This window comes from Sparus aurata, chromosome 13 (genome assembly GCF_900880675.1).
Source record: "Sparus aurata chromosome 13, fSpaAur1.1, whole genome shotgun sequence".
Classification (NCBI taxonomy): domain Eukaryota; kingdom Metazoa; phylum Chordata; class Actinopteri; order Spariformes; family Sparidae; genus Sparus; species Sparus aurata.
In genome coordinates this window covers 7,310,038-7,333,545 of record NC_044199.1, presented here as the reverse complement: position 1 = coordinate 7,333,545, position 23,508 = coordinate 7,310,038, and the positions used below count along the sequence as shown (strand labels likewise).

General features: G+C 42.2%; 3 protein-coding genes and 1 long non-coding RNA gene across 7 annotated transcripts in view; 1 reads left to right on the top strand and 3 right to left on the bottom strand.

The window, feature by feature from the left end:
• Positions 1-948: 948 nt before the first annotated feature.
• On the bottom strand, positions 949-4,998 carry LOC115594706 (oligodendrocyte-myelin glycoprotein-like). Its single transcript, XM_030438923.1, has 2 exons — positions 4,866-4,998; positions 949-4,040 (listed from the first exon to the last, which is right to left on the bottom strand). Exons 1-2 carry the CDS (start codon positions 4,871-4,873, stop codon positions 2,642-2,644), a joined length of 1,407 nt encoding a protein of 468 aa, XP_030294783.1. The 5' UTR covers positions 4,874-4,998; the 3' UTR covers positions 949-2,641.
• A 232-nt stretch (positions 4,999-5,230) lies between these two features.
• LOC115594708 (uncharacterized) lies at positions 5,231-6,416 on the top strand. Its single transcript, XR_003986543.1, has 2 exons — positions 5,231-5,704; positions 5,905-6,416. It is a non-coding gene; the product is annotated as an uncharacterized LOC115594708 (long non-coding RNA).
• Positions 6,417-7,617: 1,201 nt separating this feature from the next.
• LOC115594707 (uncharacterized) lies at positions 7,618-11,306 on the bottom strand. Its single transcript, XM_030438924.1, has 2 exons — positions 11,131-11,306; positions 7,618-8,780 (listed from the first exon to the last, which is right to left on the bottom strand). The coding sequence occupies exon 2, from the start codon at positions 8,770-8,772 to the stop codon at positions 7,960-7,962; it is 813 nt and encodes a 270-aa protein (XP_030294784.1). The 5' UTR covers positions 8,773-8,780; positions 11,131-11,306; the 3' UTR covers positions 7,618-7,959.
• An 8,191-nt stretch (positions 11,307-19,497) lies between these two features.
• Positions 19,498-23,508, bottom strand: part of ksr1a (kinase suppressor of ras 1a) — a 31,864-nt gene continuing 27,853 nt past the window's right edge. For 3 of the 4 annotated variants that reach the window (XM_030438288.1, XM_030438289.1, XM_030438291.1), the window contains 2 exons: positions 23,324-23,457; positions 19,498-21,448 (listed from right to left, as the gene is read on the bottom strand). In XM_030438288.1, the coding sequence (XP_030294148.1) occupies positions 21,442-21,448; positions 23,324-23,457 (141 nt within the window). In that variant the 3' untranslated portion in view covers positions 19,498-21,441. Of the gene's footprint in view, positions 21,449-21,664; positions 23,458-23,508 lie in introns of those variants that run through there. The other variant, XM_030438290.1, reaches the window with a different exon arrangement.

The window sequence follows — 23,508 nt, the reverse complement described above, 5'->3', positions numbered from 1 at the left end:
GTTTTAAACCAGCATAAATCACACAGCTCATCCAGTATAATCACCGAAAATGCACCGAAAGATGTTATTTACACCCTCAACGTCCGCCCGAGCTTATGTGTACTCCTCAGATGGGATGCTAATGCTCTTAGCTTAGCCGCTACCATGAAGATTTGGGCATTTAAAGTGTGTAAACGGCGTCTTTTCAAATCAATTTGGGATCCTCTGGCTTCCAGAGACTCGGATTATGCCAGACAAGCTGTATGGAGCAGTTTTAATATTTCCGTTTGTTTTTTTTTGTTTTTTTAGATTTCAAATCAAGTCCCATTGACCTTAGCTGTTGGGTGTGAAGCTACCAGAAATGTTCTGTGGACTACGAAACTTCATCCGATATTTCATCAGATTAGTAGACAGTGACTGTATTTTCATTTTTAAGGTGATCTTTTCTCAACCCCTGAAGGATCACTTAATCCTTCGCTCAAAATCACCACGTTTGTTTTTTTTCAACTGGAAAAAAAAAGTATGAAAGATTCTAATCTGAGAACAAGAGACTAAAGCTGTCAGACAAAAGTAGACGTCTAAAGTTGTACAAAATGGAAAATACTGAAGAAAAGTAGTTCAAATTCCCACTCCACTTACACAAATGTACTTCTTTTACATTCCTCCACTGTATTTCAGAGCGCTTACTGATGTGACGCTGTCTGTAATGGGCAGTTTCCAGGTGTGAATAAGTGCTTTTGGTTCCCGGAGAATCTTCCTTCAATAATCAAACAAATCTATGGCCTGCTAATTAAACAACTGCCTCAGCGGCCGTGAGGGTTTGACGCCTATGTCAGAGCCTCGTGGGAGATGTCGCCGTTGAATACTAAATGAAAACAAATTGCTGTTTGTGTGACCTCTCCCCGGGGATAAAAATAAAATGTAAAAATAAAAAAATGTCGTGTGAAAAAAAAGGCAGTTGAGGCAAAATTCAGACATCATCAAAAGGTGTAAATAACTCAGCACATTTTATTCCACTTTACAGAAAAGTGCCTCCCCTCGCACTTTATCCCTCCTAAGTTTATCAAATGCGGCTTGCTGAGATGCATTTACTCTCTCGGCACCTTCAGGGACCGAAAAGGTATTTTTGAAAGATGTGAAATCCTGTGGGCTGGCACGTCACTGTTAATGCAATCAAGATGGGAATATCTTAACGTTTCATACAAATAAGCTGCGGGCGCCTGTGCTCTGACGCTCTGCGGCAATACAGCGGTTAGGTTAGCATTCCTGGAACGTTCAGTCACCATGCAGATCATTTTCACAAGCGTCACTGAATCATGAAGGACACTTAAGTCTGAGATGTGATCAAAATGCAGAAGAGTTTGTTAAAGATAGTGACGCCGGCGTTCGTCCGTTTTGTTCCCAGCTTCGCTCCGATGCGTCTCTGTCACTCCCGGTGTGACACATGACCAGTTCCGTACCCTGTCCCCGGAAAATATTGCTTCTCTGATGAGCGATGTGGTTTGTTACATGTATCAAGCAAGACAAGGGACATCAAGGACATCTATTAAGAGTTGTCAAAATAGGTAAAGTGAAACTTTAAAGGGGCACTATGTCGTTTTGAAGTCTGAATTTGAATATTTACAATATCAAAGAGGTTATGATACACACTCCACTTTCATAACTTAATAAACAAGCTGTTCTCAGAGAAAGAATGAACAGAACACTGTTTGAAGCTAGAAAGGTGGCGGGGTCCGCCACATATAAACACAAGTAATACGGTAGGAAACTGTGTCGTCCTTTACGGTCAGCGCGTTCATTCAATTTATTCACGAAAACAAAGACAGCTTGTTTATTTAGTTTGTTTCTCTGATTATAACGTCGGCCCCAAAAACTGCGTAACGCTCCTTTAAGTGTCACACTGAAGGGTTCATTTAGAAGAACAGATATCTCCATTTTATTCAATTTCCTCAATCCTGATTTCTTGGGCGCACTCCAAGCTAAAACTAATCACACTTGTGCTGCTTTGTTTTGATAAGATAACGCAAAATGTTTTGATTTTCATAAATCATGTTTTCTTCTTCTTCTTTTTTAATATTGCGCACTCAAAGGAAAAATCAATCAAACTAGCTGTTGGTGGATTCATTTTTAAGAGTGTTGTTTATCTGTTGCCGCAAATGAACTGATCATCACATCATCTTGAAAGCCGGTGCAATTTATTTATATATATATATATATAAAAAAATAATAATAATTTAAAGGATATCACCATGATAAGAAAAAGATAACCACCAAATTCAAAGTCAAATCCTGCCAGGAATAGAGAGAAAAGGATTGACAACAATTTGTAGGTCGTAATGTGTGCTGGACAACCTCGAAAAGGGTTGTTTGAGTTGAGCTCCGGGCCACATCCAGTTACATAATAAACTGGTACCTGAATGTATAGTGCCACCATGTGCTTAGCCATATTCATTACACTCTTATTTTTTAAATCAGTGACATTTGAGTGGATGCGTTTCACATTTTTTATCAGAAAACATCTTTTTCTTTTTTTTCATCATCATAAAAGCAGCATCAAACCACACTCAGGATCAGGATTAAGAGAACTTGTGCTGTAAATGGGCTTTTAGCCACCACCAGGCTTTGTTTGTGCTGTACTTGTTTGTGCCGTTTCATTTGTCTTTCAGATGATTTGCTGCAGAAAGAGAGACAGAAGCCCCAGGTTGCGTAGGAGAGGGATGTAGGAGCAGGTTGTCAGAGCCGGGCTGCTGTTGCTGATGCCGCCAGGAGGGGACTGATTCTGCCTCCTCACGCTCCTGGTGCGAAGAGTCGTTGTCTTCTTTGTCTGTACAGACGGGCTCTCTGTTGTGATAACGCGGTGTGTGGCCAGCGTCGTGTCAACCGGGACGGGTGTTTCGGAAAAAAGGGATGTGTCAGCGGTGGGGAGGGTGTCAGCGGTTGAGGCTTCCTGTGCGCCAGAGATGAGATTAGAATCAATGTGGGGCATGCGCTCTGCTGCGAGGTGATTAATAGTCAGGTGTGTGCCCGTTCTTCTGGGTGACAGGGTGGAGATACTGATGGGTGTGGCCGTGAAGGGCTGGTGCGGCGTGTTCCAGGTCTGTTTGGGAGTGTGTGGGGTGCTGAGGAGAGAAGAAACGGACAAGTACCACCACCCGGTGACACTTGGGTCAGGTGGCATGGAGGTCAGGTCCTGGGCGCTTGCTGCCAGCGGAGGCTGGTTGTAGGAGGCAAAGTGCCACCCTCCTGTCCTGCCTGGGCGCGCCCCTCCGCAGACGGGCTGGGTGTGGCAGGGGCAGCCCAGGACGTGGGCAGGAGTGGTCTGAGTCCAGGAGAGTAAGTAGCTGATGTCGGCGTAAAGGTGGCAGGCCCAAGGGTTGTCGCCCAAAGTGATGACTCTAAGGGATGTCATCGTGTCGAACACTCCAATGGGCAGCATGGAAAAGCGATTCGCATGCAGGTAGAAGTAGGTTAGTCTGACGAGCCGGTCCAGAGAGCCTGGAAGCACCTTCAGAAGCAAGTTGTGGGAAAGGTCAATAGTCTCCAGATGCGCGGGCAAGTTCGTAGGCAAAGTCCAGAAATTATTGCGGCTTAGGTTGAGCATGCACAGATTGGTCAGTGTGTTGTTGATGAAGATGGCGCGCTCCAGCTTGTTGTTGGACAAGTCGAGCGTTCGCAGATTCCACTGGTAGACTGTATCGTTCTTGTCCAGCAGCTGGAGGCGGTTGGAGGCGGCGTGGAGGTGCCAGAGGGAACGAGGCAAGCCTTTGGGCAGGCTGCTCAGCCGGTTGTGAGACAAATCAAGGATGCGGAGATGGGTGTACGAGGTGAGCTGGCCATCCAGGTGGTGGATTCGGTTGTGGGAGAGGTTGAGGGAGCGCACGTTGTGCTGCAGCCCATCGGGCAGCTGTCTCAGGCCCCTCCAGGAGCAGTCGACCTCCCTGTGGCTGCGGCTGCAGGAGCACGTGGAGGGGCACACGGCCAGGACGTGCGACCCCAGCAACAACACGAGCAGGAGCTCCAGGAGGGCCTCATTAGGGGGGAGCTTCAGCAGCACATGCCTGCTAAAAGACGGATAGGGAGAGGGGAATGTTAGTCTTACATGGCATCCTACTGAACTCAAAGAGGCGCGCTGTGAAAGCCGAAGTGATGCCTGCAGTGTGCTTGGATAGAGAACACGGGGACGATACACTTCTGCAGGAGACGTGTGCTAACTGCAGAGAGCAGCGCTGAATACAACTTGTTTCGTCGTCTCTCTAAAGCTCCACCCTCTGCCAGACTCTATCTCTCTCCCTCTCTGTGCTGTACTCACACACACACAAGGCTGCACATCACTGCATTGCTTGCAGATATACACAGTCACATTACACGCCAAACTCACTCCCCCAAACCACAGGAGGAACGTGTTAAGAGACGCCGTGGCAGCATCCTTTCAGAGGAACGCTCATGCTGTAAAGCTGCAGCATCAGTAGAGAGAGACAGAGAGAGAGAGAGAGAGTTGAAATGTGTCCTTTTTTTTTATATATATATATAACTGATAAATATTTGACCTGATCTGCAGGAGGATATTTCTAGTCTATCCGAGAACATCATTCATCACAGAGGATGAGAAATCCCTGTAGTCATTCTCCCTGGCATCAGTTTGTGTCTTCAGTCATCAGTGGTTGTCAGAGCAGTCAGTCCCATGCTCTCAGAGGAGGGGAACTAGCTCAATAGATGGGCTTTATTAATGACTCCACGGAGGACTCATGCATCAGCTGGTTTTCCGAAGGCAGGCAAAGACACGGCCAGGAGCTCTACGCTGCGGTATGTGCGAGCCGGGGTGTGGCAGATTGTGTATGTGTGTGAAAGAAAAAAAAAAAAAGTCTTTGAATTAGTCCATAACTCACCTTCTCATCTTATCATTCCAGTCACTTTTCTCTGCTCCTTTTTGCTGTCCAGCCTCTCTTCCCCTCTCCTCTCCTGCTTTCAAGCCTCGGGACCAGCTGCTGCTCTGCTGAAGGTGAATGTTTTTTTTTTTGTTTTTTTTCTCTACGCCTGAATTCTCCTCATAGAATTTGACCCTTGCTCACTTGTCCAGTGCAGGTTTTTGAAGTTATCCTCAGTGCCTTGCCAGTTTTGGTCCTTTTTTTGTTTTGTCCTCTTATGGATCTTTTGGGTTTGCGCGATCAGGCACTGCAGGCTCTGGATTTACTCTGTGCAGTGGAAGTGAGGGAGGGCTGGGGTGTCAGTGTGGGGGGAAGTATTAGGAAGGGTGGGGGGTGAAGGCGAAATGGAGCGCATAATGGAGGGGGGTCCCTGCATGCAAGGCTGCTACAAAGAAAACTCCTTAGTCCCTTATCTGGGAGCGTTCAGGATTTACTTCTGCATTTAAAGTGACAGCCATTGTTGCGGTTAGATGAATTGACTGATTGCAGTCCTGTTTGTACTCAAAATAAATTAGACTGTTATCGGTTATCCCCCCAATCAATATCACCCCTCTCTAAAGCATCCATTTGCAAAGTAATGCCGTGCTGTAATTGGTTGTTATTTTCCTCGGGTAAATGTAGACACTGCCACAGAAACCTTCAAGATTTACTGGAGAGTGACTCCCATCCACTGCCGCTTTCCACCTGCCATCAGCAGTATGAGCAGCTCTCCGTTCTGCACCGCAATGCTGTACTTCCACCGCACATAATTACTGTGCATTCTACTGGACAGCGATACGGATGGTGATCACGGTTTAAATGTAAGAAATGTGACATATTCCTCAAAATGATGTTGCACTGCAGCAGATGGGACTTCCTTTATAGGCATTTATAGTCAGTTGGTACTTGTCTTTGCTCCGTTGTCATGCAAACTCAACAAAGTACCTCTTTTGCGATGCATTGGCTACTTCCTCACCTGCACTGTCTGTACTTTCCTCTCTTGTCTTTCTTCTTTTTCCAGTAGCCAGCTGCGCTGAGATTGAAACTCATTTACATTTTACAAAAAAGTTCGCAAAAAAGTGAGTGGTTACTAAGAAACGAAAGAGGGATGAATCAGGAATGTCTTGATAATCAATGAGATGATAACGAGTAGTCACTGAATAAAGGTGATACAAGGATTATATAGTAGATAATGATGAGTTACAGGAGAAAAGATGAGAGTGTGCTGTGTTAATGAATCACTAGGTAATGATTAGTTCATAATCATCTGCAAATTGACATACTTTCTTCATGAGCCGATCCTGATTAACTATGAACCAGCCACTGAAACCAGTAATGTCACATTAAATACTAATTACCTAATCACAGCCTTCTTTTTTTGTATTCCTTCAAGTAAAGTGAGACATTATGCTGAGTAGTTATCAAGCAGACTCATCAAATTCTAATAACTTAATCATTAATTACTCTTTTTGTGTACCATCAAGGAAAGGCAACAGACTACTAAGTAGATAGCAATTAAAGTCATTAATTACTGATTACTAAATCATTAGTTACACTTTTTGTGCCCCCTCAAGTAAAGTGAGACATTATACTGAGTAGTTACCAAGCAGACTCATCAAATACTAATTACTTAATCATTAATTACTCTTTTTGTGTACCATCAAGTAAAGTGAGACATAATACTGAGTAGTTACCAAGTAGCCTCCTTAAATACTGATTACTTAATCATTAGTTACTCTTTGACTGCCCCCCTCGAGTAAAAAAAACAAGGTACTGGGTAGTTACCTAGTAGTCTCATCAAATACTAATTAGTTAATCATTAGTTACTCTTTTTGTGCCCTCTTAAGTATGGTATAACAAACTATAGAGTAGCTATCAAGTAGCCTCTTTAAATACTGATTACTTACTCATTAGTTACTCTTTTACTGCCCCCTCGAGTAAAGAAAAACAAAGTACTGGGTAGTTACCAAGTAGACTCATCAAATACTAATTAGTTAATTATTAGTTACTCTTTTTGTGCCACCTTAAGTTAAGTGATAGATAATACAGAGTAGTCACTAAGAAGTAACTCATTACATCATGATTATGATAATTAAATTTGTTTACTTGGTAACTACTCAGTATTAACTCAAAGGTGCCTAAAAAGAGTAACTTATGGTTAAGAAATCAGTACTTTGTGCCACTTGACAGCTGGTTCATAGCTCATCAGGAACAACAACTCAAAAGTGGTCAGAATGTCATTGTCTACTTTTCAGTCCTGGTATCACCATAACAACATAGTTCTTTAATTATCATATTGTTCCTGATTCATTCCCCAAAATCACATCACATCACCCGGAGCTACAGCAAGTCGGAGCAGAGCTGACCTGGAGTTAAAGCAGAGAGCTTCATTGAGAAGGGGCAAACTATTCAGACTCGTAATGAAAGCTCCACATCCATCACAGCGCCACAAGTAAGTAGATGAACAAATATCTGCACAGGATGGCGGAAACAAGCGCATATTGGTTTTTTTGAAAGCTTTTTTTGTGCGTCTTTGTCTGCTCTGGCTGAGGTGAAAGAGAGCGTTCATTCTGAGTTGAGTGGCGCTGCCCGGAAGAGGCACCTTCTCTGCTTGCTAATCAAGCAGACCTCTCTTTGTCTCTCTCTCTCTCTCTCGCTCTCCTTCTCACCCACACATGTTACACAGCCACGACTAAAAAATGGACGGATGGTAATAAATTCAAGACAAAAAAAGTTACCAATCTCTGCTTTATTCCCCTGGTCATAGGTCATAAATGTACGTACATCTCAAAAAAGTAAAGCAAGTGAGTCACAAATTGACTTGCGCTAAAAATGTATTTGTATATTAAAATTATTCTAATATTCAAAACACACACAAATAACAGAGAAAATACAATATGGGCCTGTTCTTTTCAACCAAAAAAAAAAAAATCTCAGTGCTCAGTTTGACAGATATATAAAAATCTGGGGGAAAACTACAAAATAAAAGTATCCTTTATGTACAGTTAACAGGTTGTAAAGCAATAGGGAAGTGAGGACAGCTGCTCAGGAAACTCTTTGCCTTCACACACAAACACTACACCACATCCTTTGCTTCCTCTGTGCCCTCAGAGGTGGAGGCTGCTGCAGCGTTGTCGGGCTGGGAATCAGTGGCCTCCTCTTGCTGCTTTGGGGGGGATGAGCTTTCAGCGGCAGCTACAGGTGCAGCTGAAGCTTCCTCCGTTTTGGCAGCGTCACCCTCCTCCTCCTCCTCCTTCTTCTCCTCCTCTTCCGTTTGCTCCTCCGAGTTTACTTTCTCTCCCTCTTCCTTGGCGGCGCCATTACCCACCTCTTCCTGTGTTTGATTGACGTCAGCCATTAACACGGTGGTCTCTCTGGGTTCTTCCTCTGATTTGCTTTTGTCCTTCTTGGCCGTTTCCATCCAGTATTCGGAGTTGCTGATCGTGTCGCTGCTCAGCACCTTGATATGTCTGCTCAGCCGGCACACCTTACACGACAACAACAAAGTTGCAAGCAGCAGAATGGTACAGGCTATGAGCAGTCCGCCGGTCACCATTAACAGTGAAAGACATTCCTCCTTGAAAAACATATCGCTAATTGTGGTGCACTTTGGGCCTGGTTGGGGGGTGCTGGGAGGACTTTTGGAGTCGCGGGAGATTGCTTTAGCTGACTGACTGCTCTCCGACTTGGCGGGTGGAGATGTGCTGACGGAAGTAGGGGGTAGAACAGTGATGGATGTCATGATTGGATCTTTGTTGCGATCATTAGAAGTACTCATATTAGGAGTAGTACTCAGATCAGTAGTAGGAGAAGGTTGAGTAGGATCAGCTCCACACAAAGGCGCACCCAGGATTTCTATGCAGCACAACAGGAAGAGGAGGCCTTTCATGTTGGTATCTGCAAAGACATGGGTTGGGAGTTCAATTCAAAATGAGTTTTGAAACACAAATGTTACGCAGTAAGGAGAATTCGGAGGAAGCACAGATGAAATTACCCTAATCATAACATTAATAACAACCGTACTATACACAATCTATGCGGTGACAATAATTATATATAAATGATGTGTGGTTAAACCTCATTTTTAAAGTGTTAGAAAGAAACTTATCAGGCACTGCACTGTGTTCAATCACGAGGCACTAGTGCTTCCCATTTTATGCTACTTTATATTACTATTCCAGGAGTCACTCAGCATTCACTGAAATACAATCATTTGACAGCTATAGTTTCAAGTTGTTTTGCAGATTTGAATAACTATTTCAGTATATCATGAACACATACATTATGGTACAATATTAATGATTGAAATAGCCAGCAGTATATAAAGTACTTACAGTGAGAGGCCAAAATCAGACACCTGTTGCACTGTATTGTATTGTGGTGTAGTTAAGTGTACTTAATTGTATTATATTGTTTTGTATTGTATTGTATTGTATTGTATTGTATCGTATCATATCATATCATATTGTATAATATTGTATTGTATCGTATTGTATCGTATCGTATCGTATCGTATCATATTGTATTGATTTGTATTGTATCGCATTTCTATGTATTCTACTGTATTGTTTTGTATTGTGTTGTGTTGAGTTTTATTGTTTGTTTTGTATTGTAAAGATGCAAAATGTTGTCTACATATATGTAATTTTGTTATCTATTCATATTTATATATCATATTTGAAGAGCATTTTTACCTCACAAAAAATAAATCAGCATAAAAAGAGATTTTTAATCTAGCTATAAACAGTAGTCTATTAAAAAAACAAAGATTTAATCTGGCTGGCCAAATTGAACTGTTTGGTGGTCCAGACTTCGGACATATACACGATATAAATAGTTCCAAATTTGGTCTGCATAATAAGTACTTTTACCTAACTCCTAATTTGTTTTGATTCTAATGCATGTTCTTTTACTTAGGTAACATTTTAGTGCCTTTGCTTGTCACAGAATATGTTCACACACTGGTATTCAGCTGATCTGAGTACCACTCATAGTGCCACTATGAATCACATAGCTGTAACATGGCTGTAACTGCAATGCAAATTGTAAAAGCTGACTTTACTTTAAAAAAAGTCAGGAAACGATTACTTCAGAATAACCAAGTAAAGGATACTACTACATTTAAGTTGGACAACCTTAATAGTTTTAACCATTCATCTACTTTGCTTGGTAGTTCCCTTGTTTCTTTGAAAGTGAAGTCACTTTTGTCAGATTTTACAATGTAACTTCTCCTTAAATTTCTTTGATTTTCAGAATGCACTTTTTTGTAAAGTACGTAAAGTACAAAAATAAAACTAAAGAAGTAACAAAATAAACCTAAAATATTATGAGCATTTTGTTGTCTAAGAATTATTTGTCAGCTTTTGAAAGCATGGAGAAATTTGAAAAGTATGTCGGTTTGAAGACTAAGATGTGCCACAGGATCCTTAAGAGTCAGCTACTGAACTGACTTTGCGTCACAAGGTATGGTTTTTGGAAAATCCAAACCATAAGAGAAAAAAGTAAGCAGACAAGAGTGAATAAAATAATAGTGTAAAAACATTAGCATTATCTGTTTAGAAGGCGGTGAAAAACATTTCAGCATTATCTCCACTTTTTCATTACGGTGCATCCTCACATCATTGGAAACTATGCAAAGCAACTGTGTTGCTGCACTGTATACGATATGTTCTTAGAAATACCAGTGTGATCCTTTAACATTGATTTAGGTTTGAGATTTTTTTTAAACTTTACTTAAATTGTAAAAAAAAAATATATATATATATATGTATATATATATATACATATATTCATCTCTTAATGACTAATTCGCTCTATGACATAATATTCTGTTGAATTTGAAAGAAGAATTGACGACAGTTTCGTATCTGTGATCCTCTTTCCGATGTATCAGTTGCGCATTTAGTTTTCTGCATCTATTATTGAATGTTTTGCATCATTTGAGGACACGTGTAAACCAACGTGCAGATGGTTCCTGAAAAAGCTCATATTAAAGTGAAGTCAACATAAAAACAATTACAGTATCTTCCCTCATTTATGAGGCTGTCTAAAAAAATATTTGAAAAATACGGATTTAGGACGAATAATGCTAAAATACTATTGATACAGATGTCAGCACCTGCTCCTTCTTCTGTGCTCTCACCATTAGTGTCCAAAAAGTGAAGTCCATACATGAAATCATTTAATCTTTTCTCACCATTTACAGTTTTCTAATTTAAAGCATTAATCAATGAAATGTGTCACTTACACTGATGGTGATCCTGATCTAGTTCCAAGAAGAAAAAAAGGGCTTTGTGTGCAAGCAGAGCGAGATGAGTGATGTGCAGAAGAACTGAGAGACAGTGAATGAAATCAATTATACACTCATCTGGCTGCCTCGGTCCTACTTCTCCATTTGGACTAAAAGAAGACAAGGAAGTGGTTTTTGTCTTCTGTTCGAAGCTAAAGTTGGTCACGCAGACATCTGCGAGGTACTAGACTATAAAAAGCTTTAGGCCCTGCTAAATTGAGTAGCTCGAGTCCAGTTAGACCTTGATAAAAACTTTTATTTCTACTATCTACTTCTATTACTGTTTTTAACCTTTGAATTCATACAATTTGGGCTTTACATAAAGCATACAAGCACTTTAGCCATGTGCAACTACAGCTGAGGTAAAGCTGACATCGATAAAAGCTCCACAAAGCCCTCAATCCAAACCCACAACCTGCATGACACCAAAGATATAAACTGCACGGTTTTACCACAAGTAGTAGAGCAGCAAACTGCAGTATTCTTTATATCTGGGTATTGTATTGTCTTTAAAGCCTTTCACATCACAGGTCTCTCTTTTTCTAAAGCTGAGATGCTGACAAGCTCTTGCATATTTTTTTTAAGTGACATAACAGAGTTCAACATGCATGCGTGCGTCTTCTTCAGTGTCATCTATGTATTTTTGTCCAAGCCACAATTGCTCATAGTTGAGTCCAATTATAGCCCATGTTGAACGTAATATACCAACGAGGCCTTCCGATACGTAGTCAGTTATAACCACACGCAGTTGAGAGTGCTGCATCTCTTCTCACACACATGAAAGCATTACCAATTTGCAAATTGTTTGCAAGTGTATTTAGTTCACATGTTTCTGTTTTCTGGGCAATTTGTGCTCATTACTGCAGTGCACCTGCACTTGAGCGAAATGCTTGACTTAGCAAGTTGCCTCCCCACAGATGATTCCGGCAGCATGCAAGACAGGAGCTACCAAGCCCATGATTTAGCCAATCAACACACGCCATGCTTCAACGAGAACTGTTTTGCATGTTCTGAGATAAAGACCCAGGAGTCAAAGACCCTGTAGGCCAATGTGCTGTGCATCGGTCAGCAACGTATCGACCCAAGAATATCCGTCAAGACATTCTCATCAACATGACCGTCAAAAGGACCTAATGGTAAGACTGATGACTAAAATGTCAAATGCATCAGTGGAGGAAAGGTTCAGTGTGCAATATGCAAGTATGTATTTTAGTTGAAAAAAATTAAAAGTTAACCAAAATTATCAACAGAATGTAAGGCGGTAAAACCGGTGACATCCATGCATTGTATTGCAGAGCTATCTGCTGAAGTTAGCATGCTAGCTAGCTAGCAACAGCCCGTTGCATGGTCCACTGTTCCAGTTCTAGTGACGTAAACACCAACACTCCTTTGACGAGCTGAGCTCCTGGTCTTCACCGCTAGATGCATGGCTAATCAGGCTAACCAGCTAACTGCAGCCACAGTAAGCAGCGGTTAACGGTTACTCTGGTGATATGCCGTACTGTTTGTTTTGAGTATGAATTCCACGGGTTGCCAACTCTCACATATTGCATGACTAGTGTTATAAATGTTGCTCTGAAATGCAACAAGTTGAAACACAAGTCGCTATATTTACACACGACCTGCCATTCAAAATCTCTTTCATCACATATTAGCAGTGGCCACAGATGCTGATTAAACACAGCGAAGATGGCGTGTTTTGTCAACCCAGACAGATAACATTGAGTGTTAACTCAGCTCCTACCCTTGGCGCAGATTTAATCCGATAAAGGAAAGGAAAAAAAAGCATCATCAGGCTAATTATGTGTGAGAGGAAGTGAGAGTATAAAAGGAATACAGATGACTTCATCTCAAAAAACCCACTCCTTCCCCCGGGTAACGGAAAGTCCCATTTGTCATTAAGCCAGGCAGGTTTATTTGTTAAGCACCTTTTATCATCAAGGCAGAAAAAAAAGACAATATAACAACACGCAGATAGGAATTTTATAATATACTGTATATACATAAAATATATAATGCGTTTTTTTTTTTTTTTTTTAAGATTATAACAAAAAATGTAAGTAAATAAACTCAAACAGAATGACACAGATTCACCAATTCTCAAAATAAAACAGAGTCCAGTGCATGTTATGAGAATAATAGTCGTAAGAGTTGGAACGTACAACAAGGATATTATTCAGGTATCAATTCTTTGACAAAGAGGGGACCATTGTGACAATCTGAAAACCTGGAGTGATGTGATCCAGTCCTCTAGACTTTTTAAACACAGCGTTACGTGAAGTGATGAGTATATGGAACATAAACACAAGGACAACATTTTATACCGCCTTTAGTTCTTGATATTTTCTAAATGTGATAGTGGGCTGATTTATAAATTTATAAAGCACCTTTGATCTTGGGAGCAACTGTGGAGGTACTAAGGAGGTAGAGCGAGTAGTCCAGTAATCGGAAGGTTGCTGGTTTGAATCCCGGGCTCCCCTTGCCTGCATGACAAAGTATCCTTGAGCAAGACACTGAACCCTAAATTGCTCCTGATGAACATGTTGGCTCTTGCATGGCAGCCTCTGCCATCAGTGTAGGAATGTGTTCGTAAAAAGGTCAAAGTGACGAGTGTTGTAGACTGAAAAAAGCTCTATAGAGACTTAAGTCCTTTTCTTCTATTGGTCAAAAGACAATTATTCTGTCTTGTCTTCATTAACTGGAGGAAACTGGTTTTTTTAAAGCGCTTACTCAGTGCTTGTCTGGTAAATTATATACCTCTATGTGTGGTCTACACAATGATGGCCGGACATCTTATTGTTTTTCAAAGTCTGCACCACAGGAACATGTGATGAAGCGGGAGATGAAGAGGCCCGAGAAAGGAGCCTTGGGGAACTCCAACTGTAATTTTTCTATGCTCAGATGTTTAATTATCGAAAGCCATGAAGACATTCCCCGTTCTTCAAAGAATTTCGAACCGGTTGAACCCCTGTGCCACAAACCCAGTTTTCTAGCATATCTAGTAATCTATTGTGGTCGCCCATGTTGAATGCAGTGCAGAGGTCAAATTCTACCAAGACTGAAACCTTTCCCGTGTAGACTAAAGTGCATGCTGTTTAAGACCTTAACAGCCGTCATGGTGCAGTGGTGTGGCAGAAAATGGAAAACATAAAAAACAATTCTCAAGGGCCAAGATTGTGCTAAGCTGTCGAAAGAAAACACAATGATACTTAAAAATAGGAAGTTTTATACGGGCCAGTAATTGTTCATTAGTGAGTTAACAGTGGTTTATTAACTCCAGCTTTCAGGGCCTGTGGGAAATAACCTGAGAGAGTGAAGTGTTGGCTACTTTTGAGTAGGTAGAATGTCACGGTAGCAGGAGGGGGATTTCAGATGTTGCACAATTTCTTCCGACGGTCTTTCTCTGATAGGAGCCGATTGTTTCATACAATCTGAATTGATTTTAAGTTGATGCAAGTACAATATGTTCCCTATGCTGATATGGAGGAACTGATAGCATGTCAAAAAAAATGTTCTCCATTGTGTCACTGCAAATAGAGGCAAACTCATTGGAAAGTATTCAGGGGCTTCTGACACTGGAGGGGTTTGTCAGCCTGTCAGCACTGATTATTGTTTCTGGCAGTGATGTCAAAGAAGGAGGACTCCTCGTATTTCTCAGTTCAAAGCTATAAATATAAAGTCTCTCCTACTAGATGTCACAGTGCACCTGGAGAGTTGTTTTTCTTCCCCTGCCCTTCACTCTCTTGTATTATTTTCTTACCAGAGACTCCCTTCACCATAGCGGGGACAATGAGATCAATAACATTGGAATTTTAGAACTGAACTTACTGAGGCACAAGCAAAGGGAGGGTGTGGAAGTCAAAGAGTGGATGTCCAGAATACAACACAGTTCTTTTTGTTGTTCTGGAGGTTAGTCAACACAAATGTTAAAAATCCCCAACAATAAGTGCAAGGTCAACGTATAATAGATGGCAGCTCGACACGAGGAGGGGTGCAAATCATATAAACGCGGGCAATCCGACAAATCGTTACCATTTGACCGCTTCCTGATTTATTTGCAACCGTCAAGACGACGGATAGTTTAATCAGGAGGGACATCGGACCGAATTTCATTGTGGAACAACAGGTTTGATAACCGATTAGCTCTCATTAGACAACAGCTAGTGTTAGCATTCAGCTACATTCTAGCTACCGTTTGGGACGACACTGTTTCGACGCGATTCGAGTAGGAAAGGCGCAAATTAATTCAGATATATCCACACACATCTTGGACTCCGGATGACTTCATTTTCTTTTCGGTTGCTGATCAGTCGGGAAGCTGTAAATAAGGGTGAAGAGGTAAACAGGTCAATAACTTAATGTTTACATGAACTGCAACCTGAACCGCAGCAGCATTACGTCATCTCAGCGATCCCGTCCTGAGCGTGACGTTGGGAGGAAAATGGCCTCCGTGTGAATGAAGGTCTTTCAGGAGGAACATGAGGGGGACGAACACCCTGTCTTCTCTTCTGTCCGCGCTGATACCGGGCCGATTATCTCGGTGTTGATTTCGGCGGCGGTCATTTGAGATGCGGTTCCGTCAATTCAGTGGCATCTATTAACAATCACATTGGGTTCCTTAATCTCCAACCTCAGTTTGTTAGAGATGTCTCCACGCAGGCAGGTGGGGAGGGGAGGGGATGGGAGGGGAGGGGGGTGGAGACTGATGAGGCAAATTTTTAGGTGACCTTGCCGCTCTTATCTGCCTTGTCCGCCTGGGCAGGAGAGAGAGCCATTCTCTCTTTTAGTCGTTTTTGTTATCAGCAAGGTTGGTGTTACAGAATGTGCCGGGGTTTGGGGTGGAGGCTGATGACGTGGATGCGACTGTTGGGGGGGGGGGAATTTAATGTCGGTGTTAACCAACCCCTCCATTTTATCAGTAAATCCCACGAGGGCGAGAGGGGATTAGGAGACTGCTCCTCAAGCTGGTTGACAACATGCTGACATTGAGGCTGTAGTGTTTTGTCTTTGGCTGCAAAAAAAAAAAAATAGGCCCATTAGTGCATCAATTCCAGATCTGCTTGGGTGGAGGCCATCTGCCCCCGACAAGATGCCCACGCCCCCAGAACAGATTGAAATTATCAATGTAGCTGATCCCTTTCAGACTTCAGACTTTTAGGTTTTGCTTCGCCACGTGTCGAGTCCTCGGGAGTCTGTCGAACTGAACTGAATCCATAAAGTTTGACCCTTTGTAACAGTAAAGTCTGGCACTTATCGTTAGATTTGGCACCCAGATAATCCCCGCAGCTAGGAGTCCGCGTTCACAGCACAATGACTTCGCCGGTCTCATTTCAGTGAGTCTCGGGGAAAGTTATGGCGTCATTTAGAGATAGCCATCCCAATTAAAATCGTGTCCGGTCGAATTCTGACGAACGAACTTGCTTGGCAGGAGGCGCCCGGCCGAGTGTCGGGGAGTTCAGAGGACTCCTCCGGCACGGACCCCTTGTCTCCAGCACGGCCATCATCTCTGACAATTTATGACAGCCCGTGCACTTCAACGATTCTGTCGAGAGGCGTAGTGCAGTCCAAAAATTCTGTCGCTCGCCCACCACGTTACTGCTACTACAAAAAGCTTTTCAGAGTAGGTGATTGAAATCCATCCAGTTTATTTAGTTGTTACAGGAAACTCGAGCTGTACAGTATGTAGCGATCTATTAAAGAAGACATATTTTTTTCTATTTTCAGGTTCATAATTTTACTTTGGGTTACTACTAGAAGAGGTTTACATTTTGTAATGCTCAAAAAGCACATCAGTTCTCTCATACTGTCCAGTGTTGCAGCTCTGTCTGAAACACTCTGTTTTAGCTCCTGTCTCTTTAAGGTTCGCCTTCAAGAATACCCAGTCTCCTCTGATTGGTCAGCTCACACACGCTTGAGCCAGCACCCACACAAGCCTACGGACGATTTCTATAAATCGTTAAATGCTGCTGGATTGTGGATTTGTGATCTGTGTTCAATCATAACGCTATTTTAGGACGGCGAGTTCGCAATCTTAAACTCACGACAGGCCTCCCGTGAACACATACGCCAAGCGTCCCTTTAAATGTGGCGTTTGCAACAATGATCATCTCTCAGTTTGAATCACGTGACGCGACTCGATCCTAATCACTGGCACCTGTTTCGCACATATTCTACAAAGATGTTTCAAATCATCAGGCACCGAAATTTGGCAAAGAAACATGAAAAAAAAACAAACGACTGATTGTCATTCGCTTTGATTACAAGGCGGCGGGGAAGAAAGGCCGTTCTGTGTCCGACCTCCCAGTTTCCTCTCACCAAACGCTGCTCACGTGATCCGGTACCAGTTGGAGTCAAAGAGCTTTTGGTTGCAGTGCACCGCCAGCGGAGGGGGGATACGAGATACAGGTCCTTTTCTTTTCCCGCTGGATTGATACCAGTGTACAGAAGTCTATTCATCACTTTACATTATTTAAAAAGGCACACTTCAGATGCATCCTTACTGATAACAGGTTTCAAGGACTGCAGCCATCATCCCACTGACAGCTCCCAAGGCCTTCCTTTTGTAAACTTTTGATAAAGCCTTCATGAAAAGCTGCATAAGCAGAAGTGTGAGAAAAGGCATACAAGTCATTCTGAGTCCACACTGATCTGCTGAAGAGCACACAGCTCCGAGTGGCTCCCAGATTCAGGAGCCAGGACTTCATTTTTAGATGTTCTGATTCAAGCCGATTCAGATAAATGACTTTTTCACAGCCGGTTTTCTGTGCACAGCACACACATGAGAAAAGAATACCATACCACAAAAAAAGGGGGGTAAAAATCTAACCAAACTTCATTTAAAATGGGCAGAATTCCACTTTATAGCACCACAGTTCACAACACAAAGGCTAAAAGATGACCGTGATCACTTTCTGTTGGCTCTTGATGCCACCTAGAGGCCGACTGGGATACCAAGCATCATGCAGCTGCTCCAAGGACGTAACCTTCTGCTCAAATGAGCTCGAGGGTTCATTGTTGACCTTGAAAAGAGCGGTTTCTTTGTTTCGGTTTGTGTTTGCGGGGCTAACCGCCTCAAGTGGGACCATTAGGGAACGTGAAACCCGCCCAGTGTGCTCTCATAAGCCTGTTATGTGCATCAACCCTCAGATGAGTGAGAAGAGCTCTGCTTCCTACACATTCCAGAGTGGTGCTTTTTCATTTTCCCAAGACGAACACAAGCCTATTTTCACTCGTCTACCCGCTGCACTAATGATCCCACTGGCTTACCTGCTCAGAAATAAGCACTGCTTTTAATCTCTGTCCGTGTTTTTCTATGTTTTTAATGTGTTTGTCTCTTTGTGTATCATGAAAAGTGCCATCTAAATAAACTGCCATACCTTTATTATTAAAATGTAGAATCTATATGCCTCCCATATATCGCATTATAACATATTTGACTGATTAATGTTTTTCAGGTCTGTGAATTTCATCCTCAGTAAACGCATATCCCATCGCCGTTCGTGTACCCTGGGCAATGTAAACAGGAGGCAGATTTACACTCTCAAATACTACGATACCATAACACATTCTGCAGGCCGGTGACAAGTGAGTTTCCAAATATCTTCACCCTGGCTGGAGTTTTCCAAAGAGATCATTTCTGGACGCCCTGAACGGCGTCTACATGTACGAAAGGCCATTTTTGGAAGCAACCGTGAACGTGTGGACGAGGGCCTCAGTGGCCTGCTGAGAGGAAGTTAAGACAGAAATTGGTTGGAAATTAAAAAATGGTACGATCGGCAGAAGTTAAACAGCAAATCAGTTGGAAGTTTCCTGGAAATGTACTAAAGAAACTACCAGCTACTTCTTGGCTGCTTGTTAGAAACGGCAGAATATCATTAAGGAACATTGGGGGTAATTTTTAAATCAATTTTGAGGTAATTATTGTTGTCATAGGGGGGTCATTTCTAAGAAACTTCAAATATGGTGCTTGGTAATTGCCACCTGCAGTACTCACCGTGAAAGTGTCAGAACCAAAGTGGGCTTATTAAAACCCCAAGTTGAGTAAAGTTGAATTTCTTAAGGCATTTCTAACATTTCTTATGCTCGTCTTTCTCTTCTGCAGTGCGAGTCCTGCTTCTTTTTATCTGCCGCTATTTGTTATTTTCTTTGTACAACGCATGCAGCCAGTGCACATATTCAAAAATCCAACATCTGGAACTGGAATGCACCGTCTAAGCCTGTATTGGAAAATGAGACGAGAAAAAAAATAAACTAAATCATTCATAGCCTTCTACTGCCAGAAGGCCGCCGCCGCCGCAGCACAACAGGGAAATAAGAGCGCCCACGTTATTGTTACATGACAAGCCTCATTTTATTGTCTTCCATGGATGAAAACAGAAACTGCGTGTACAGAATGGTAGTTCACATGCAATACAAAAATATGAATTTTTACAATAACATAAAAAAACATGTATTGGCCCATTCTAAAAAAATTGTACAGCGTTTTTTTTGTTTTGTTTTTACAGTCTTTTTATACATGAAAAAAATATAAATATATATACACATCTGTAATAGCCATAGCAGTACCTATTCAAAAAATGTCGTGATGTCTTCCTTTTTTTTTTTTCTCCTTTTCTTTTTTTACATATAAAATGTTTGTACAAATATTAGAAGAATCGGGTTTCATTTGCTATACATTAAATAATGTATGTACATTACATACCATTGGATTTTTGCAACACGACATTTAACCGCAGTCTTTTTCACGAGAAAAACCGACCCCACGTGTTCCAACACAGGACGCTCAACTCAGTCGCACGCGCACGCACACACACACACGCGCACACACACGCACACACAAACACATAAATACAAGCACGCCAACTGAAGCCAGCAATCACAAACAGTATACACAAGCGCGCACAAGAGGTAATGTTTTAGGAAGATATAGGACACTTTTGCGCCAGGTTCCTGATTTCTGTTTTTTTTTCCTTCTTTCTTTTTCTTTTCTGCGCAGACAATTGAAATCGCTTCTCGAGAGGAGGATCTTTCTTAATAACTCATATTCTTTATAAGGTGCACTTAACACTTCAATGGATGGACATTGCTATTTAAAAAAAAAAAAAAAATCAAAAAATAATCTTGAATCATAAACAGCCAGCATCATTCCAATTCCCACGCAGATTGTTGAACGATGAGGGGAATATTTCCGCCTGTTTCTTTTTTTTTTTTTTAATTTCTATCCCCATACAGAAGGTCTTCATCAGTGCCCTGCTTTTTTTCCCAAATGCGATCCAATGAAACAGTGAATTTACCGGGGTTATACTCCAACAAAGACAACACACAAAGTGAGCACTTCACACTGTCCAAGCCTCCCGAAGAAAAATATTTTGAAAAAACACTGCAAATATGACTATTCAAAAAACCAAACTAAACAACATCAACAAAAAAAAAAAAAATAATAATAAAAAAAGAAAGAGTTCATGATTATTTCCCCCCCCCCCCTCCGTTGTTGACAAAGTGCATATTGTGTCGAGACATGGGCTGGTGACCATCTCAGCACATGCCGTCGCACAAACATTAAAAACTGAGAGAGAGGAGCGAGGGAGGAGAGGAGAGGCAGGTGGTTTCGAGAACATCACTCAAGCAGCCTGTCAGACGTGTGTCAACCCCTCGGGGGCGAACATAGATAAATGAAGTGGTCCGTTTTGGTCGTAAGGGTCCCATTTTTATGTCCAGCAGTGTGTGTTTCTTTGTGTGTGTGTGTGTTTTTTTCGAGAGAGAAAGAGTGGTAGGAGCCCGGGCGAGAGCGACCACGTTACAGCAGCACAGAGAAGGTGAGCGGGAGGCGGCCGGTGGATGGAGGGGCCGAGGACGGGGCACACAGCCGTCAGCGGGCACGGACCAACAGCACGCCGGGCAGTCTCAGCACAAGCCGGTTATTTTCGCAAGCCTCCGCGGAGTCCCCCCGAACGACGTTACGGAACAGAACCGAGAGAGGGAGGCAAAGATATTAGACGAGAGGGAGGGGGAGAGCGTGGAGGACGACAGGTGCGCCGTCTTCCCCCCCTCCTCGCCTCGCTCCACCGGTCCCCTCTCTTCCACCATCCCCACCCCCATTCCGACAAGAAAACGGTTAGACATGGAAGATCAGACTGTGGATTAGTGGAAGCAGTGTCTTGTTTCAGGCAGCGGCAATGCTTTGATCAATCCTGTAAGAGTTAAGGATACAGGAGCATGCAAGGCAGACCCAGGCTTTGTTTTGCATTGCTTATGTTTTCAGAGCGACTGCTACAACCTAGATTAGAGAAGAAAAAAAAAAAAAAAAAAAGAGAAAAAGGGGAAAAAAGAGAGAGCAAAGGAAAAACACAAACGTTAGACGGTTAGTGAGAGTAACAGTGAAGAAAAGCAGCAGCATATCACACACACACTTCAGATCAGTTAAAAGGACATTCGCTTGCAAACGTGCGAGGTCAATCGAATCATTATTTTAAGATCCGTTTTTTCTTTTTTTATATAATCTCATGACCAAGCAGACCTGGTGGAAAATGTTTCTCTTTTGAAGAAAAACATGCTTCCGTCTCTTCTCATCATCCAGCTAAACAGAATTAGATTTCAACCACGTGGGAGTGATCGGGACTTGCGCGTGGGGCCTCGGATCAGACGCGACAGAACTTTGCGAAAAAAAAAAAAAAAGCAAATCATGAATCAGGAGTTAAAAATAAAAGTGGGGAAAAACATGGCGTGAGAGCAAAGTTTGCGATGAAGTCGTGAAATTAAACATAGCGATGCTGCGTGGCAGAAGGTAGTGGAAAAAGCTGATCTGGGTGAAAAGAAGATGAAGGATTACCACAGACCGATGAGATGGCGTGTGAGGTGTAAGTTCAAATGCTTTTTTTTTAGACTTATATTCTTGTCATGGCTTTTTAGGTCAAGAAATTTTAAAGACTCTAGGTTTTGTGTACGTATTCAACAGGAGACATATTATGCTAATTTCCAGGTTTGTAATTTAGGGCTTACAAAACTGTTTTTTTCTAGTTTTCTAGTGTCTGTAGTGCCGCGGCAGTGTCTCCCCCCGTTTGAAACACTCCTGTCTCTTTAAAAAAGGCCCCACCCCCGACCATCCAGTCCGCTCTGATTGGTCAGCTCACGAATGCCTGAGCCAGAACTGCTTGCCGTGTGTCTCCGGTAGGCTCTGTTGTGTTTTTGGCTTCCAGCTCCCTTCACTGTCTACCGTGAATATAGGTATATATTATAAATTATAAGTATCTGACATGGTGACGCAGTGATGTCAAAAGAGGGACTGCCGATGAGGCGTTTCAGGAGCAGTGTTTTTTGTGGGAGACGGGAGCTCCCGTACGGTTTTTAACTATTAAGATGTTTTACAAGCACCTGAACCTAAACACTGAACACACTGAAGGAAAGGAAGCATAATAGGTCTCCTTTGTTCCCCTCAAATTTAAGATGGAATGTCGTAAAATGTCTCGTATCTACACCTCGATGACGGCGAGAACAAAGGAATGATTTTTAACGTGATCTCACAGTTAGTGGCAAAATTACTGTTGTTTGACAGAAATGAATACAAGTCCATTTCATGAGTACATGAGCGCGCATCTGTCTCGTTAGGCTGTTTAACTTGTCCTGCCTGCCGTGTTTAATCCAATCAGACTGCGAGACAGGCTGTGATGTCGCTCACAATGTCCTTTAAATTCTGTGATGACAGTGACAAGTTTGCAAAAAAAAATAAAAAATGCAGCATTCCTGTCCAACAACCAGTCAGGATTGTTTTTGTTTTTTTTGGACAGTTAATAAATTAAAGTTTACAATTCACATTCATACATCTAAAACAACAAAGTTCACATTTCATGAGACGAGCTGTGCCTTGGTGCAGTGACAGAATGTATACGGATCATGTGCGATGATAAAAAAGAACAAAAAAAATGAATTAATTCAAAACCTATTCAACTTATTTTTAAAAACATAGCAAACAAATATCCATTTATCAATCTTAACTATAAATAAGACTCTTTAAACCTCTGAAATACTCTGAAAACTATGAGCCGTTGTACCACAGGGAACCAGAAAACACACAGCAAAAACTACGGGAGCTTTTTCTTTGTGTTTTTCACATATCCAGTGTCTTCACATGGTCCTTCCCTGTCTGGATACCTACTCTGCAGACTTCCAGAAGTGTCCGGGGTGAGACAGCCTGCGGTTCAGCTTGGGCAGCTTCTCCAGCATGTCGGCCAGCTGGGTGAAGGTCGGCCTCTCTCTCAGGTCGTACGCCCAGCAGGCAGAGAGGATCTCCTGAGAACACAAACCAACCTTGAGTCAATGTACTCGGCTCATGATATCTCT